This window comes from Mycetomoellerius zeteki, unplaced genomic scaffold (genome assembly GCF_001594055.1).
Source record: "Mycetomoellerius zeteki isolate Tzet28-1 unplaced genomic scaffold, Tzet1.0 scaffold31, whole genome shotgun sequence".
NCBI lineage: Eukaryota > Metazoa > Arthropoda > Insecta > Hymenoptera > Formicidae > Mycetomoellerius > Mycetomoellerius zeteki.
In genome coordinates this window covers 2,626,044-2,644,875 of record NW_017257294.1, presented here as the reverse complement: position 1 = coordinate 2,644,875, position 18,832 = coordinate 2,626,044, and the positions used below count along the sequence as shown (strand labels likewise).

Here is an 18,832-nt window from a genome sequence, read left to right as displayed (position 1 = left end):
ATAAAATTTTAAGTATCAAATATAACATTTATAAAATGTTACCGTAGAAGATTGCACATACGCTGACGACTTCCATGAATAGTTTGTGTGTGTGTGTGTGTGTGTGTGTGTGTGTGTGTGTGTGTGTGTGTGTGTAAAGTAGTAAATATAGACTTCTACAAATGCAATAGTAATTAACGGTTGCTTTAAATGTACATACATATACATATAGACAATAAATCTGCATGTGTTTATATTGTATGCGTATTTATTATTATCTATGCCAACGAATAAATATAAGGAGGAAAATATAGAAAAGAAAGTGTCCCAATATGGACCCTAATATTCGCTTTCACCAATGTAGATTAATTTTAATCTCGGTTTAACTTACTCTTCATTTTTTTTTTCTAATATTTAGAATTAGTACCTTTTGCAATGAAATAGCATGCAAAAGTCGGTCAAAACAATTGCAAAGCTAATGCGATATCATGCGAACCTAATTGCTGTGGAAATGCTATACCAACAATACCTTCTTATGTAACGACACAGAAAGAGAGGACATACTCATTTAAACGTCAACTTTAATACTTTCAATACTCATTTTAAATCTGTAATATGCTTTAACTATCTATACAATGGCGGATTTAGACAGAGGTCCGGGCCTAGGAATGTTATTCTTTTAAGGGCACAGAAGCGCCATCCTTCTAGGGACCAAAATTAAAAATTTTTCTTTTTCCACACCAAGTTCTGAACTGGTGTACACTGATGCAGTAAGTTAGAGTGAGACAGGTATAAAGTCTGTTTTTTATTACTGCACTTTCTGAACTGGTATACACAGTGAAACAAATATACGTTTGTTTCACTTCAACTTATTGCACTGGTTCAGAGTGCAGCAATAAAAAACAGACCTATAGTTTGTTTCACTCTAACATACTGCATTAGTACAGAACTAGTACAGAACTGGTACAGAATTTTTCGAAAAAGAACAAACAGAAAGTTAATTTTATATTTGTGCAGGATTGCCAGTTGTGACGCATTTTTACCATAATATGATACTTTGAAATAGTGCTTTGGCGTACAAAAATAAAATCTTCATGTTTTGGTGAAAAAGTGATACCTTTCGATATCTTTTTTATTGTTTATTTGTCTAAAAGGAGTACCAAAAAGTATAGGGCCTACAGGGTGCAAAAATATGTAAATCCGCCACTGTATCTATACAAAATGTTTTTATGAAATGTTACTTAAATATTTATATAAAAAGTATTATTTTTTCAACATTCTTCTAGTATCAATATACAAAAAAATTAATATGAAATATATTTTTCATCAAATACGAATATCCATGTGGCGATTGCATCGTCACATTCCAGTTGCAAAAACCTTTAAGATATGAAAATTCACGAGAATTATATACAGTTAAATATACATATCTGCAAGTAGACTAAGCTTCGGTGAAGAAAAAAAAACGAAATCATACAGACAACGAGACAGATGGGTCGGTCACGCGAGACAAAGCGTAACGATTTTTCTCAACGTTTTATAAATAGCATTTATTTCATAGCTCATATTTTCTCAGACAAATAGAAAATGCAGTCGGTATACAATAACTACGCACCGAGTTAAGAGACATGGTAGTGTCTCGACGTTAAGAGGAATGATATCATAGCATTTTAATAACAATAAACGTCATCAAGTATAATCACTATTGAGAAAAAAAATTGTTCATTGGACTCAATTAATTTAGTGATTTTGATTTCTTTCGTTGAAAAATATATGTAAGTCAAATATAACATGTTTAATTTAAATACGTACATTCTTCATCGGAATAAAATAAAAATAAACTAAATTAATTTAGTCAAATAAACAATTTTTTTCTCAGTGTACAGACTGCATGGACAAGCAAACGAAATTCAAAACGTTGCTCGATTTTAAAAGCTTAAATTTATAAAGCCTTTTCGAATAATCGTAAGAGATCAAACAGGAAGATAGATTTTCTCCGAAAGAAAGATCGCTACTGATCGCGAGATGACAACTGAGCTTTCGTCTGCGAGACTTCGACGTGAAAGTATATGACAATACAAAATAAATTTACTTGATCTTGAAGTGAATAAACAGATGATCAACCTTTTCAAAAGCTATCCGACATATCCTAACTTGTATTAAATAATCTAAATTCATTTTATTTTAAAACAAATATTATTATTTACATGAATTTGTTAAAATGTTTAAAACAGATACAAGGAAAATGATAAAATCAATGATAAAGATACCTCACGTTTTAACTTGCCTATTTTCAAGGTTAGCAAGTAACGCGTTACTTGTAACGCTGTTACTTTATTGATTGTTATCTTGTTGTAATAGCAATTTGGTAATGACATTGTGAATTTTTTATGACGGTAATGCTAATATCAGAGTTAGAAAAGTCAATCGTTATACTTGTAATGGGTTAAAAAAGTCATTCATTACTGAAAAAAAAATAATTCCTAATTTGTAACGCTTTACTTTTTACTCATTACGCTTTACTCGTTACTTTTTTCAGTAAGCGTAATGGTAATGGTGACAAATTACTTTCCAAAGTGACTTTTCTAACCTTAGCACAATCTTAGTGTTTAATTAGTTAGCGTTGCCGTCGTAAAAAATTGCAACATCGGTATCAAATTGTTTACTATAAAAAGTAACGACAAAGTAACTGAAAAGTAACATTTGCCAACCCTACCTATTTTATATAAATATATATCGTTTAAATTTGAAAATTGTGAAATTATTTGGCTCCTAATCGACAAAATTTTCGTACGCATTAAGATAAAAATAACAGTTTTCACAAAATTATTGTATCAAGAAAACTTTTTGTTCTGCTTATACCAGATAAAAACAATCATTAAAAGTAATTTTACATTCTAAACGATTCGAGTGAGCGTGTCAAAGAAACGTGAATGTGGAATTAAATTGATGATTCTCGAATTTGTGATTTATCATGAAGTGAATCATTTAAATTACTTAAATCATGAATTTTTAGGCATAAATCTTTGATCATTAAATAATAGATACTAAATTAAGTAATATATATTAAATGATATGCATATTTGTGGTAATCACGCAAGATAAATTATAATCTTAAATGTAATTGCCTTATTTGTATTTTAATTACGAAGCGCTATGCTGAGTTTAGCAAACACAAATCAAATAATATTTGACCACGTGTTTTTTATTTGCAGACAATTCACTTTTTACTGGGGAATTATTTCATTATCACTTACGTAAATTTGTTGCACTTATATGTTTCCACGTTACAAACATTTGCGAAGCAATCAGCTACATTGACTTTTTTGCATCCTAAAAGAGATATAACTGTCTTAGATAGTTTGAGAAATTTGAGATGGCATTGCAATTTCGACCATCACACTAATTGTGAGCATCCGTTCGACGGTTCGCGCGCAACTGTCAAGAGACAGAGCGCGACAACTTTGTCGTTTTCTCTACTGTAAGAGGAAACAACGTAGTTGCGCAATATTTTGAATTCAGGTTTAGACTAGGTCGTTCATATAATGATATTGTATTTTAAAAAAAAATCATATTTCTCATTTTTAACACAAATTGAAATTTGATTTAACACAAAATGAAATTTGTTCTTCAAATAAAAAATCTAATTGATTTTTTTAATGAATTTGAGAAATTAACTTAACATTCAACTCTCTTACTCTTAAACAAATTGGTCAGCTTTTTTATGTTGAGTCTTTCATAAAATAAAGATATCGTTATATTTATTATTTCTAATTTAGAATATATAATATGATATATTTATGAATGAATTTGAAGTTTACGTGCTACAATTTACTTTGCAAAAAGATATTTCATTTCAGCACTTAATGACAAATTTCATATGTATAGAAGAAATAACTGATATTTATTATTACATCACTTAACAAAAATTTCTAATAATAATATCTTATAAAAATATAGAAATGCAAAATGCAAAAGATATAAAAATTATTATAAGCTCATGATTCTAAAAGCACAATTTATATTATAATAACACATCTTACTTTATAATTACAAAACCTTATTATTAAATTAAGTTTGTAGCTCATACATTATGTTGATATTAAAATCTCAACGTTCTACTAAATAATTTAATATTTCATAAGAAAGATTACTCTTTAATTTCGTATCATGCAGTAAAAAACATTTTTTATGATCATATTTTTTATGATATCTGTGTTCTTTTATGTAATAATTTGCTTCCTTTTAAGAGCTAAGAACAATGAATTCTATTTTTTATGCAACGCTTTCGCTATACTTAATGCAAAAAGCTGTACTTTTAATCGATCTTTAACAATAAATGAGTAAAATGACATAGTAAAATATTAAAAAATAAAAAATAATATAAATGGGAATAAAATATAAATGAAATATAAATAATAATGTAATATCCGTTTTATTAAAAGATTTAATTCATCCTATTATCTAATTTTTACTTTTTATTATTACATTCACATTTATCTCAATTTTTAATAATTATCCAAATACATCAATTTTTAAACAATACTTACAAAATCATTTTATATGTGACGTTTATACTTACCGTAAAGTAGGACCATAATATAAATAATGACACACACTGTTTTATATTAACAGACTGTATATATTATAAATAGCTATATTGATTTTATTGTATAGCTATTCAAAAAAATTAGTATAATTAAAGAATCATTCTTTCTTCACACTAACTTAGTTTAAAAAATTTATTTGAAAGTTTTAAGAATTAATATTAAAAAAGCATATCTTTGTTTCTCTATTAATAAAGACTGAAATAGGTATATGACGAAGTTTATAAAAAAATCTATATGATATTTTATTATATCTATACGACGTATCAATATTTTCAAAATAAAGCAGTATTATATATTTTCTAAATTCCTAGTGTTATAAAATATAGACTGTCACATAATAGCCGCACTGCAAATCTTTAATAAATAATTAAATCTTATCGCATTGTCAGCAATTAATTATATAGCGGATATTCATGTATTAAGAATAGAGAATTCTTTAATATTCTAAGTACATGTGAAGCACTAACTTATGCTATAGACAATATTTAAATTTTAAGCAAAAAAACTTTTGTATGTATAATATATTTGCCACATTATACATTATAAATATCTTTATTGTCTTTATTGATGAGCGATTAAAAATATCTAGTTATTTTCAACATGTATCATATTTAATATTTTATAACAGTTGTTGAAAATTCGACTCCTAGTAATTATACATGAGTATTTGTATCAATCATTAGTTACTAATTATTTTGATCTAATAGACAATTATCTATAATGGTATAACTATAAACTGATTTCTAGCAATATTTAATTTACCAAGAAAACGTACAACTTTAGAACTGACAATGAGAATTTTACGACAAGTCGCTACCTCCAATAATATTCGTTTACTTCGAACATGAATTCTCTTTCCTACTCCTTTGGTATCTAGTGGATTCATAGTAAGTTCTTCAGACTTAGAGTAATATGCGCAGCAATTGTAATCGAAAATCTATTATAAAAGGATTAATAACGTTATCACTTTTCCCATATTTAAAATATACTCCGTAATCTCTGGCGAAATAATCAGGAATGTGAACACGAAACGCTGTGAGCATTATATTTCGCTCTGTATTATAAATATCGCATTAATGCTGGCTGTATATTTACAAATACATACAAAAACACATAATACTTTTGTACGATTCAACGGTAGACTATTTTGCAATTTCCTCGTGCTCCATTTATAGTTTAGTGCCCCATTTATCATATAAAGATTTTTCGCGCGCCACTTTCACGCTACGATGAATTCGGCGAAAAATCGAACAACCCATCTATGTTGCACTCACGATTCGATATCGTGAGGGAGATTCGAATAATTTTCAATATCGATGATTATGCGGTGTTTCTCTGTAACCAATCGCGAATTGTCGCATGATAATTGTCGAGCCATCGTATGTTGGATTCCGCTCGCTCTATCGCTTGTTGTATGGTTCGCGTTGCAGTACCAAGTTCATCCAGGTGCTCCTTTGCAAATTCTATCAGCTAAAACAATAACACGAAAAAAGTTAACACATTGCAGAATTATTTTTCTGAAAGAGTAACACGACATTCTTGTGAAAATGATATATGTTCATTTATTTATCGAATTATATTAAATTTAAGAAAATAATTATATTAACATTTGTGCGTTTTCTCATTTGTTTTTTACTTAAATTGTTTTTAAGTTTGTTTTAGATCATTTCCCAAATATATCACTTCTCAACTTACGTCTTTCATTTCGTATTTTGTACTTATTCCTCTTGTTGCTGACTTAACGATAGTATTAACAGTTGATAACGACGTTCCAAAACTGGAAATAATAAAATATTATCATATCAAACTTTCACAAATAAAATATAATTTTATCCAAGACAAAAACCCATTAGCAATAAAAATCATAACCAATAATAAAAAATCTTTGATGTTTCTTAATTGAAATTTTTAATTAATAATGTTTCCTATTTGTATGGAAACTTCCTGTGATAGAAACATATAAATACAGAATATATAAACTTATGGATATAAGAATAAAAGATTGACAGCTTACTATTCCCTAAGGTGCGTCCATTTGTTTCTGAAGTAATCAAATGTGAGCGGTTGCCCGACAATGTTGTGGGCAACCGATCCGAAAACTCGGGTAGCATCCTGTTTTCTAATTCCCGAATTTTCCGTCACAGCCCAATCTAAATATCGATTCAACAGCCATATCTCTCTTGTACAAGCTAATGCCTGCAAAAGCAGATCCTTCTCTGATCCTACGTTGGTCCCTAGGTATCGCTGCCAAGCGAATTCCCACTCGCTTTGTCCACCCACTCGAATGGCCGTACAATAAACCACGCGTCTCAAATTCGGCGAAATCCTAAATACAAAATTTATAATATAGTTAAGATATATATAAATAACTTTATTAAAATTCTCTAAAAGTAACGACGAATTTAGAACATAAAGATTAATATGTCCTAAACGTGCATCTTGATTATTGTAACCATTTTATGCATCAAAAAATGCAACAGTGCAATGCATAAATAATCTAGTCTTAAATGGTATAATATTTACGGATTGTTAATGTCCGGATTAGGAGTGTTACGCCAATTCTTGAATTGTTGCACGGCATTCATAATGCAATCCTCATGATTAAAATTACACGCCCAACTTAGAACGTCAATTCGAGTAAAGACTGTTAATTGAGGGTCTCCCACTTTGTCAATAAAGCCGACTTGCTTATACACATTGTCGAGCAATTTTAATACGTATAACTAAAAAATATTAAAAATTAAAATAATAAATTATTATTTATATTTCATATTAACATCATGGTACACTAATATGTACTGATATATATTTCTTACAATCTCTATTCAATATCTATCATTGATACTGTAATTTAATAATACATACTCTGAATTTGTCGTAACCTTGTGTCTTGATTAACATATCATTGAGATAATCCATGGCATTGAGAGCTGCATTCCAAGGCAAGTACTCGATTTCGTGGGCTAAGTAAGATGTAACATCAAAAGCGATAGTGTAGTCGAGCTTGCTTGCTCTAGCTAAATTAAGAGCGTCATCAATCAACTGCGCTCGATTAATCGTCGAGATATCTTTGAAATTTTCCTTATTTAATTGTTTGATTATCATCTGCCAATTTGCTCTATCATAAGTCACTCTATAGTACTCTGTTTTATAAATATAATATTGTATAAATATAATATATTATCTAATAATTTATATTTTCATAACAAAGGAAAATAATAAATAAATTTATTATAAAAATATTTTATTTTTATCACAGAGAAATATATTATATTTCTTTCATCGTGGATATTTCATCAGATATAATTACCAGTTTCTTGAACGTTGAAAAGTATCCACTCAGATGGGCTTACATTCAAATCGTTAAGGATGATCGAGCGTTCCGCTTTCATCCATTTTGTAGGTTGAGTGTTATTGAAGTTTAATTGCTTCTCGCTCGTATAAGTGATAGGTACCCACCATAATGGTTCCGCTTCAGATGTGACCATCGTGCCGCTATTACGAAGCAAAAAGCGTTCCTACGAGAAATAGTTAACGCGTATAAGGCAATTATAAATCGCTTAAAGCATAAGTAATTCGTTAATCAAATAATTATCCGCTATAATGTAATATTATCCGCTATAATGTAATATTATATATTTTATAATTTTTTAAATATCTGTGTGTAATAGAAGACGTAACAAATAGAAAATGACTACGAAACAAACACACACTGGTTTTTATTTATTAAATTTTTATTTATAATAAATCATATTTTATTTAATTATTACTTAAATTGTAATTGTTGACATATACCTGTGTCAGTGTAATACTACCGTTGTCGTAGTTTCGTGTGACAGTAATTAAAGGAAAACCGGTTTGCAGAGTCCAAGTATCCATTATTTCTTTAACGGTTACACTTGAGTCAAGTACCTTGTCTTTGTGAGCTTGTTTGGTCAAAGCGGACCACAAATCATTTTGCTCGGCACTTTGATAAGCTCTGTTAGATATACAAAAATACAATTAATTATTTTTGCATTATATTAAAATTTATTTAAAAATTTTTACTTATAGTTATAATTACGTAGAAATGTTAATCATTATTGATTCTAAATTGCTTTATATATAAAATTAAGCAGAAGTTTAAGATATCAATTAATTAATCTTTACTTACTTTCCATTTAAATAATTACTTAAACCCTTCTTAAAAACTTCTGTCGTGAGGAAATGGTCCATCATTCTTATTATGGAAGCACCTGAGTAATTTTAACATAGATATAGTTATATTAATTTCTCTTTAGAATCGTCATAATTCACGTAAATCGATAAGTACCTTTTCCATAAGAAATCTTGTCAAAGATTTCACTGATTTCATCTGGATGACCGACTTCAATGGATATAGGATGGGAAGATTCCAAAGCGTCTAAACCGAAAACATTTTGAAGATCGTGAACAACGAATTGTTCCAGCGCTTTCCAGGTCGGTTCCACCTGTATATGTTTCAAGGATGTAAAAAACGTATTATACACATTATAATATAATATACATATAAAATATAATATGTTCAACTTTTTCTAAATCAAATTTTTTATCGTCAATTTACCAACGAAATGTCATATTATATATAATAGTAATTTTGACATTACATACGATATTTAATTCCGTCTTGATTAAAAGGCTTACCGCATCCATGCCAATGTACTCCATATAACTGGCGAAACCCTCGTTCAACCAAAGATCCGTCCACCAACTTGGAGTCACTAAGTTTCCAAACCACTGATGCGCGAGCTCATGAGATACCACGACGGCTACCCGCTGCTTGCAACCACTGGTCGATATGCCTTCTTGATATAACATCGCTGTCTCTCTAAATTGATGTAACAGCAAATTAATTATTCCCATTTCTTATACAATCATTAGTATGTACCTTTCACGTATCAACCAATGTTGCTATATATAATGATATATAAATATCAGCTACCTCAAAGAAATTTTATAATTCTGACCAAATACCGTGTCTTTAATAATATTTTGCTTTGAAAATAAAAAATTATTTATATATAAATTTCTTCTCTAAACTTAATTTAAATCCATAACTGGCAAAATAGATTCGATAAAAGTTGCTTTAATGTTTAAATTAATCATGAGCGAAGGTATATACATTAGTGGTTTTTGTACAATATTATGATAAATCTATTTGCAAAGAAACAGCCGTCCCGCAGTAATTTTATTAAATAGATTAAAAATGTAAAAAGAGTATAAGTATAAGAAAAATATTGTTGGATTTTTTGTTATGGTTTTAGTTTCTGAGTAATTTTAATCGAAAATTTGTCGCTGTAAACATTTCGGATAAAACTAGTGCCCGCGAACTTGGTAGCGGCACAAACATGTATGTACGTGACGTTTATATATCACGCGACCCGTTTAATATTTTTACGCCCTCGGTTGCAATATCACCGTGTTGTTATTAAAATAAAAATGAAATAGTAATCAAGATAAAAATTTTACTACTAAATAGATATGTTTACACAGCCAAGAAAATTGTATACTGTATATTTCTTTAAAAAAATCTCTCTTCAAAAAATATTAACTCGTTAGAAAAAATGATGGAGCTGTTTGCCATTATCCATCAGTAGATATTATCTTCATATTATCTTCTCAAATATCAAATATTAAATATAAATATTGTATTTAAAAATATATTGTATATTTAAAAATAAGCATATACTTAAGCGCGTTTAATAAAGTGACAATTTAAATTACTTTCATCTATCTGATAATACACAAATTATTAGAAAATTGTGGACAGAGTTAACGCGAGCGATACTATTGCAGTGTATTCAAATAGTGATGACTTATTATTTCTCGTATCTAGCGTATAGTCCGATACATTCTTAATGTTGCACTAACAACCATAGAACGCACATCATTTAAAATATATATATGTATACAATACATATCTCTATATATATATATGCAATGTTTATGCAGATGCATAACTGTATAGTGTGAAACATATTTAATATTGCGAAATAGAATCGATAATGTTCTTATATTTAATACAGTAATGAAGCAAATGTAATTATTAATCCTCACTGCGTGCATGATACTTACCTATATGTTATCAATCCCCAATTCTCCATGGCGCCGGCGGAGAAGTCAGGCAGCGCGACCATATCCATCTTTGGCAAAGGGAATTTGATCTTGAAGTAATCCTCGTAGAATTTGAGTATTTTCGGTCCAATATTCAAGCTATATTGTGATTGATTAATAGCATCGTGGCGCGCCCAAACTTTAAAGGTACCATCTTCCGATGTCTTTGCATCAAAGTCAGAAACTATGAAGGCCACCAAGTACGTAGACATTGGTACCGAACGATCGTAACAATCCCATACGTACGAGTCTAAACCGGACCTGATTATTAAAAGATAAAAAAGGAAGCTTCTTAAAATTGTGCAATTCTTTTTAAAATAAATGTTCTGAAGTCGAAATCTGTGTTAAATATATTATAAATTATTTTTCATTGTTTTTAATTGTTATTTAAAAGTAAAAACAATATTTTTAAATTTGTAAACTTTGTCAATGCTAAAATATGATATATATTAGACTTTTTATAAACTTCATAAAATACTTAGATAACTATCACTTTAATTAAATTAAATTTGACGTTTCAAACACTTTGCGCTAAACAAAAATTTAAATTATAAAAAGAAATACAGTTAAATCATAAATTTCAATCGCGAAAATTCTTCATAAAATATGAACTAGATTTACAAAACGATGCAATGGTGCCAACGCAAATGTATAATATATAATTACTCACACTGGTATCGGTTTCCCTTTTCTAGGCATATTTGAAATAGATGTCATGTTCTTAGGACGCGCTATGTTGATTTGAAACTTGGCTTTCAAAGCCGGTTCATCGAAACATGGGAAAGCACGGCGCGCATCCGTCGGTTGAAACTGAGTCGTAGCAATCCATCTATAATGCAGAAACCAGATACCTTTGGCAAACAGTCGACAGGAATCCTTGTTTAAGCCTGTACGTAAGCCAAACATGCGACCGCAGCAAGACTGTACAAAGGATAATCACTCGCTCTCTAATCAAAACACTTTACGATGATAAGACCGAGTATGCGACGAAATTAGAAATCAAAGGATTTAATAAAATAATTGTCATTCTTACCTCTTTTTCTTAAAGAAATGATTTTAAATTTGTCTTTCGACGTTCATATTTATCTACAATATGGTATTACTATGCTTTCTTATCTAAATAATGTTTTGTAAATTAAAGTTTCTTTTTCTTTAGAGAGAGAGAGAGAGAGAGATTTTAGATTAATGAATTTAACAATAAATAAAACACAGCTTTCTATTAGAGTTTAGATTAAATAGTACATTTAATTAAATCAATTAAAGCACGAAAGAATAAGTTTCAATTTACACAGGCTACAAAGTTTCATTGCGACATCGTTTACCTCGTCTGATTGCCGACCGTATACGAACTCCTGTAGAAACCCTGCAGATAGTCGTTCAGATGGCCAATGAACTTGAGATGCACGACGTATTGCTTGTCTTTCTTCAATGTGTTCGATGTTCTAATCACGTGAAATTGCCTGTCGGTGTCGTTTCTCTGCTCCGCGATCCCTATTAGCTTGGTCTTGTTGCTCTTAATCGAGTACTCCCTGACAGTCGTAAAGTCCTCATCAATGTTCATATCGACAGCGTGCAACGTAACATTGTTCGTATCCAGTGTCACGTTTATTAAAATTTTCACCTAAACAAACCATTATTTCTGTATTTATAAAGCAATCTTTATACGGTAAATTAATACTATGTTTAATGTAATTTCAAATGCTACTAAACTTTAATACTCTATTTTTAATTATATATGAAATTCTCATATGTTCTAATTATCTTATAACGCTCGAATTATCTTATAACACCCTTATTTTAAAATTGTACATAGAATCCTCGAAAAATATAAAATTTTGTTAAATTTAACCACGACCGTAGCATTCTCTTTAGTCTATAAAATATTCACAATTATAATTCATATTAGACCGACAAGAATAAATCAATTAAGAGAAATAAACCTATATTTTTAGTCAAAATGGATTTTAGTGCTTAAATATTTCAGAGTGATTTTACATACTCAATTCTGCAAATCGAGCACCGAAAATAGGTTTATTTCTCTTAACTGATTTATTCTCGTCGATCTAATAGGAAATATGACTGTTTGAACACGTTTCGAAAAACGACTCTTTCATTAGTTAATGGTTTTTGCGACAAATATTGCCAAAGCCTCGGTGGTCGAATGAGGACGCCTGGAATACGAGAGATCTAGATTCGAATCCCGGCTAAGGCAATATTTTTCGCAATAAATTAAATTATTTACAGTTCTTAAGATGCTTAGATTAGCATCAAATTATTATCCTTCTAAAATGCTTATTAGCATCAAAATTATTTATTGTTTGTCGATTTAATACTTTAGTATTATCTCGTATTATAATATGTAATAATACTATTTTCCATTTATGTTTGTGTTTTAGGACCAAAAATGATTTCGGCGCTCGATTTGCAGAGTTGAATATGTAAAATAATATGATAAATTCACTCTTTAAATTATTTAAGCACTAAGATTCGCTTTGACCGAAAATACATTCATTTTTCTACAAGATATTTATTTAAATATCCTCTTTGTATAGCAATTCGAACAATCTTTGCAAGTCAGAACAAACAGAACTCGAAGAAAGCAAAAGAACGAAAATGAAACTTGGCAAAGAGTTGAGATCAGAACGCACGTAATCTGCCGAAGCCTATTTCTCGTGAATCCCACATATGAAAGCGAACGGTTGCGTCAATCGCTAGGCGCGTCTCTCTTCATAATAATGCGGCAGTAACAGCTTACGTATAGAATTGCGAATTAAGTACATAAAAGAATTACACTTTTAATTCTCAATAGAAAGTAGGCATTCATAACGTAGTCAAACCGGTTTTATTTGCCAATAATTTGAAATCGTAAAAAAGTTTCTTAATATCAGAAAAAGGAAAACATATTTCGATAAATAGTTAATAACACTTCACATTAAATATAACAATCAATAGACAAACATAAAATATTGTGTTAATGTATTTAATTAAATAAATGTCTAAATGATAAAATAACAAATTAATAACATATAATAATAAATAATAATTAAATAATGTATAATAATAAGTGAAAGTCATAAAATAAATGATAAAATAACAATAAAATAATCTATAACAAGAAAATACATTCTTTTAGAAAAAAAATTATGTACAAGTCTAGACGTTCAGATTGTTTCCTCGATAATGATGATAGATAGTTTTGAGAACGCATGGAACCTTTCTCTTATCGAGAGAAATTTAAATAGTTTTGGCATTTTGCCATATCTGTCACCGTTTTCGAACTTCAATGACCTTTTTGTTTAAACTTGTACGTAATTTTTTATGCTACAGAATGTGTTAATCTGCAAATTCTATAAAAAGTTATATTTGTGTTAGATCCGATAAGATAACAAGTGTAAAACAGTTAAACAGTGCATGTATAGTTTAAAATTATTTCTCTCTTAAGAAAAAAAAATTAAAAGATATAATAGAATGCGATTACTAAAAAAATTCGTTCATAAACAAAAAATTGTTTTCATTTGTTACAAAATATATAATTATACATAAATATATAAATATAACAGAATAAAGTATTACCTCGCCGTGAAAGGTGAAGTTACCCTCCCATATAAAAGGTATCAGCCATAATTCATACATATCAGGCACGATAGCTTTTGGTAATCTGACATCAATTTTTTTCTTTGTTGGTGTCATCGAAAAACTCCTTCCTGTCGACAAGAGCGAATCGCCAGCAGAGTCCGTGCATGGCTGAACTTGTTTTTCCTCGAGACAAGGTGCAAAGTGATACACCAACAAACCAGTGACGACCAAGCTGATTAGAAAAAATGCTCCCAGGAGGAAGGCGTTACATCGAGAAATCGCGCAACCTTTTTTACGTCCGAATGTAGTTGTGTGTGCGTCCATCATCGCTAGAACCTCACGAGACTGAGTCATATCATGCGTGAGCCTGAAAAGAAAAAGACATACATGCTGACTTTTTAATTTCACCCTTTTTAATTTATGCTAAATTATTGTTTAGTATAGTTTATAAATGAATTAATATAATTTTTCTTTACTCTCTTACGTCATCAATTTATTTGATTCTTACTTAATTTCATCGCATTTATATTTATTGTTATATACCTGCATTAATAATTTTAATAAATCCTATAATGCAATTATGCTACCAATTCTCACTATGATTTTTTAAAATCTTTACTTTTGTAATCTTATTTCGTAATATTATGACATTGTTTTTTATTGCCATACTCAAATTGAAAGATCTAATAGTTTTTTCAAAATTGTAAAAGAGAATCGCCTCCGAATTTGTAAAAATTTCTATTATTAAAATAAAAATTGTAACGTTTCCGCAAAATGTAAAATTTGTGTATAAAATTGATGACATTTTGTTATTAGAATCAAGTATAGCGTCATCATAATTACTATTGCAGAAGGTCATGCGCTTTAATTGATGATTATATAAGTAGTATGTGTGTATGTAAAAGTGTAAGTATAGAAGCTAAAAGTGATAGTAACATGGAAATTTTTTCAGTCACTTTAAATCTATTGTATATGAACAAACCTACACTTGTATGTCTGTTATTTCCTATGCTGCAAACGTGAAATGGAAACATTCCTACGTCTGTAGACATGAAGACATGAAAAATAGAAAAGTAAAGAAAAGAAAGGTACTCGAATACAGACATTTAGAATCTTTCACAATAAAGTAGCATGCAAAAGTCGGTCAAAACATTTGCAAAGGTAAAGCGATACATCTCTAGCGGTACGATTACTGTTAAACCGATATGCCTAGCCATATTTTTGCTTAACGATGCAAAAGGGAACATATTTAATTGAATTTTAACTACTTTTTTACCCGTTTCTTAAAAATCTGTAATATATTTTCAACAGCTTACAAAAAAACATTCACATAAAGTGTTACACAAACATGTTTCAATATTTTTCTTGTATTACAAAAGAATAAGTATAAGTTTTTATTAATTATATAAATATCCATTTTACTTTATATATAAAAAGACACATTGTATATACGTATTTGTTTGAAAATATTTAAAAAATAGATAAATGTTTAGAAATATTTATGAAATAGATACAAGAAAAATGAAATCAGCTAGAAAGACCCTTATCTAACATTTTAAATAGAAATTTTATACAAATATGCATATAGTCGTTTGAATCTTGCACAATTGTGCAATATTTCTAGTTTCTAATTGGCAAAACTGTCAGTCAAGCACGTTAAAACAAAAACGACAATTTTGATAAGATCATTATATCGCTTTTTATCCAGCGTAAATCGGGTGAAGGCAACCGATCATTGAAAGTAATTTCACGTTTCAAACGGTTCGAGTGAGCGTGTCAAGGAAACGCGAATACCATGCTTGAATTAATGTAAGGTTCTTGCACCGACGATTTATCGCGAAATAATCTTACAACACAATCCTACGTGCATTGATCGCGACATGTAATTTGAATTAAACATGATTTTTGTGCGAATCAACCATATAGACGTATTAAAATTGGTACAATTTTCCTATAAAATATTTGATAAAACTTATGCTAAAAAAAAAAGTAAAAGAAATGTATCGTACAATGTTGCATAAAATTTAATTATTTAAAAACAATGTTGACGTATTTATTTTAATTACGCGAGATAAACTATATATACTTTTACAGCGTGCGCTGCCTAAATTGTATTTATTTATTAAATGAATAAACGCTGCTCTGAGAGCACAGCAAACATTTAACATCACAAATTAAATGCATGTGTGTCCACCCAAGCAGAATAAAAGTTATCATGACGTGATATCAATATAGATTCAAAATGATTTTAAAGAATCACTTTTAATACCATTCATTTATCATTCCGATATTATCACTGTTCTATTTAGACACGTTTTCCATTTACATTTTGTCGGTAAATTATCATACTTGTTGCACCTGTGTTTCCGCAAACGTTTGCGAAGCAATCAGCGTCGATTTCACGTCGTAAATAAGTTGTTAAGTATTCAGGAGTCTGCGATGGCATTGCAGTCTCCTTCGACACAATATCGCATCATGCCCGCACCTCGTGCTGCTAATAATAAGATTTATCTATCGCGTTTATACTCCTAGGACAGGAAAGTTGATTGCAGATTTCCTGGACATTCAGGTCCCACTATTGCTGCGGATTACAAAAGATTCTTGCTTAAGAAAACGACTTTTTATCATATATATATTTCTCTGACTATTCACATCCTCTCATTACGATGCTCTATTACTCAAGGTTATTCAAGGTTATTTAAAAGATATTTTAAAAGATACTATGTATTCATATATTTATATTCAAAGAACACCTTTTTCTGCCTTCTTAAGGAACATACGGAAATTTAGTAACCATGGAATAAATCTAATATATTATTTAATTCTTATATTTAATTACATTCTTTTTCTTATAGAATGGAATAATTTTGATAAAAATGACAAAAATGACACCTGAGTTCAAATCGGCATCAGAATATAGAAAACACTATCTATAGTCTCACTATCTATAGTCTTGGATGGTTCAATGATTTACGTATATGTTTGCGTAAATAATGACGTTACAAATTTATACACACAATTCCAATAACATCAAGATTATCGTGAGATCATTATGTGTATATCAACGCAAACTAAAAGACAAGTTCTAAGTTCTCCGGCAGATCGTACGCCGCTAAAGTCGATCAATATTGCGAACTTTGTTTTCTCTTGAAACCAAACGCTGAACTCACACGATAGGTATCTCTCGAACTCGTGGCTATTTGATCTTCTATTCCACGTCACTTTGTACCATCGAGCACCGATCTGGGGAAACAGGATTACTATCGGCAACGAAAGCGCTCCGCTCCGCTCGATGGTTCGCGCGCAACTGCCAAGGAACAGGGCGCAATACAGCTTCGTCGCTTCCTCTCCTGGTCATCCAGGTTTCCTGATCATTGCCGCGATCGTTGTATCAGCCACGTACGGTGTCCTTCCACCTGCCAGATGGATCACGTACATACCTTCCAAATCGCGGGATACCGTACGAGCGGTGTCCGGTTTGTCGCAACGACGATCGTAATCCAGGAGAAGGCATGTCTCTCTTTCTTTCTCTCTTTCTCTCTTTCAAGCATGCATACATTCCAAATCCAGTATGTCCCGAGTTCACTGTACCTTGTTCTTAACCTGAATTCTTCGATCAAATTCAAAGTCAATTCTTCTTATTAATTATTATATACTTAATTCGATGTTATTTTCTATTTTTTAAAGAGAATATTTCTTTACAATTGCCATTAATTGTTTAATGTTTAATTATTTTATAAATATCCAAGACTCGATTAGTTCTTACGTTATAATATTACAGCTTATTCTATAGGACTCATACATCATATAATCATCTTTAAAAAAAAAAGAAGTAATTTTTATATCTCGCAAACACATAAATTTTTGGAATTATTATCGACGTCAAAATTGCTAATGAAAAGTTTACAAAAGTTACAAAATTGCAAAAAAAACCGGAACTGCTAATTTTTATGGACAATTAATTAGGAATCACATATTTATATAATACAGCACGATTTTCTGATGACTTTACCAGAAAATCGTTAAATAAATTACAATGTACATGTGTATATGCGTGTGGACATAACACATGAACGAAGATGCTCCAAGAACTATGTACCGCGTGTTGCATTAACGTATTGGTCATTATATGTCGGCTATTTTATAAATGTAATGCCTTCACTAGCAGGCATTTCATTTATAAAATATAATCTATCGATCAATAGAAAGGGTATTACATTTATAAAATAACTCTACATTGACCAATATGTTGATGCGACACGTGGTACATCCGATATTTAAAAAAATTTGTTATATTGTTCTTAATTATATTTTAATTCAATAGAATTTTATTTACAGAATCAAACAATAATTCAGAAATTTATTACAGAGCTTATTGAACCATTCAATGCGTACAGAGTTCGCAAAATTCACAACGATTAATCAATCGTCGAAAGAGAGAGAGAGAGATGATAAAGCAAAAAGTTGTTTACCTTGAAAAAATAATATTATTTCAAATAATAATTTGAACCTACTTAGTAGCCGTTTACTATAAA

General features: G+C 29.8%; 1 protein-coding gene across 3 annotated transcripts; it reads right to left on the bottom strand.

Moving 5' to 3' along the window:
• Positions 1-5,196: 5,196 nt before the first annotated feature.
• superdeath (Suppressor of ER stress-induced death) lies at positions 5,197-17,705 on the bottom strand. Of its 3 annotated transcripts, none has more exons than XM_018451025.1 (15): positions 17,468-17,704; positions 14,295-14,664; positions 12,044-12,342; positions 11,392-11,550; positions 10,683-10,982; positions 9,252-9,435; positions 8,902-9,058; positions 8,743-8,824; positions 8,385-8,568; positions 7,900-8,107; positions 7,455-7,732; positions 7,113-7,312; positions 6,604-6,915; positions 6,285-6,366; positions 5,197-6,059 (listed from the first exon to the last, which is right to left on the bottom strand). In XM_018451025.1, the coding sequence occupies exons 2-15, from the start codon at positions 14,649-14,651 to the stop codon at positions 5,910-5,912; spliced, it is 2,952 nt and encodes a 983-aa protein (XP_018306527.1). In that variant the 5' UTR covers positions 14,652-14,664; positions 17,468-17,704; the 3' UTR covers positions 5,197-5,909. The 3 variants fall into 3 exon arrangements, with proteins under 3 accessions (XP_018306527.1, XP_018306530.1, XP_018306529.1); XM_018451028.1 differs by lacking the exon at positions 17,468-17,704 and adding an exon at positions 16,647-16,677 and having other exon boundaries at positions 5,910-6,059; XM_018451027.1 differs by having other exon boundaries at positions 5,950-6,070; positions 6,280-6,366; positions 17,468-17,705.
• Between the last annotated feature and the right edge of the window lie 1,127 nt (positions 17,706-18,832).

Excerpts from the sequence above, each read along its gene's own strand:
- superdeath (XM_018451025.1), bottom strand. The coding sequence starts at position 14,651 with ATGACTCAGTCTCGTGAGGTTCTAGCGATGATGGACGCACACACAACT. Across the intron at positions 9,436-10,682 it reads TGGGGATTGATAACATATAG|AGAGACAGCGATGTTATATC; the intron begins GTAAGTATCATG and ends ACATCAATTTAG. Across the intron at positions 6,367-6,603 it reads TGGACGCACCTTAGGGAATA|TTTTGGAACGTCGTTATCAA; the intron begins GTAAGCTGTCAA and ends TATTATTTCCAG.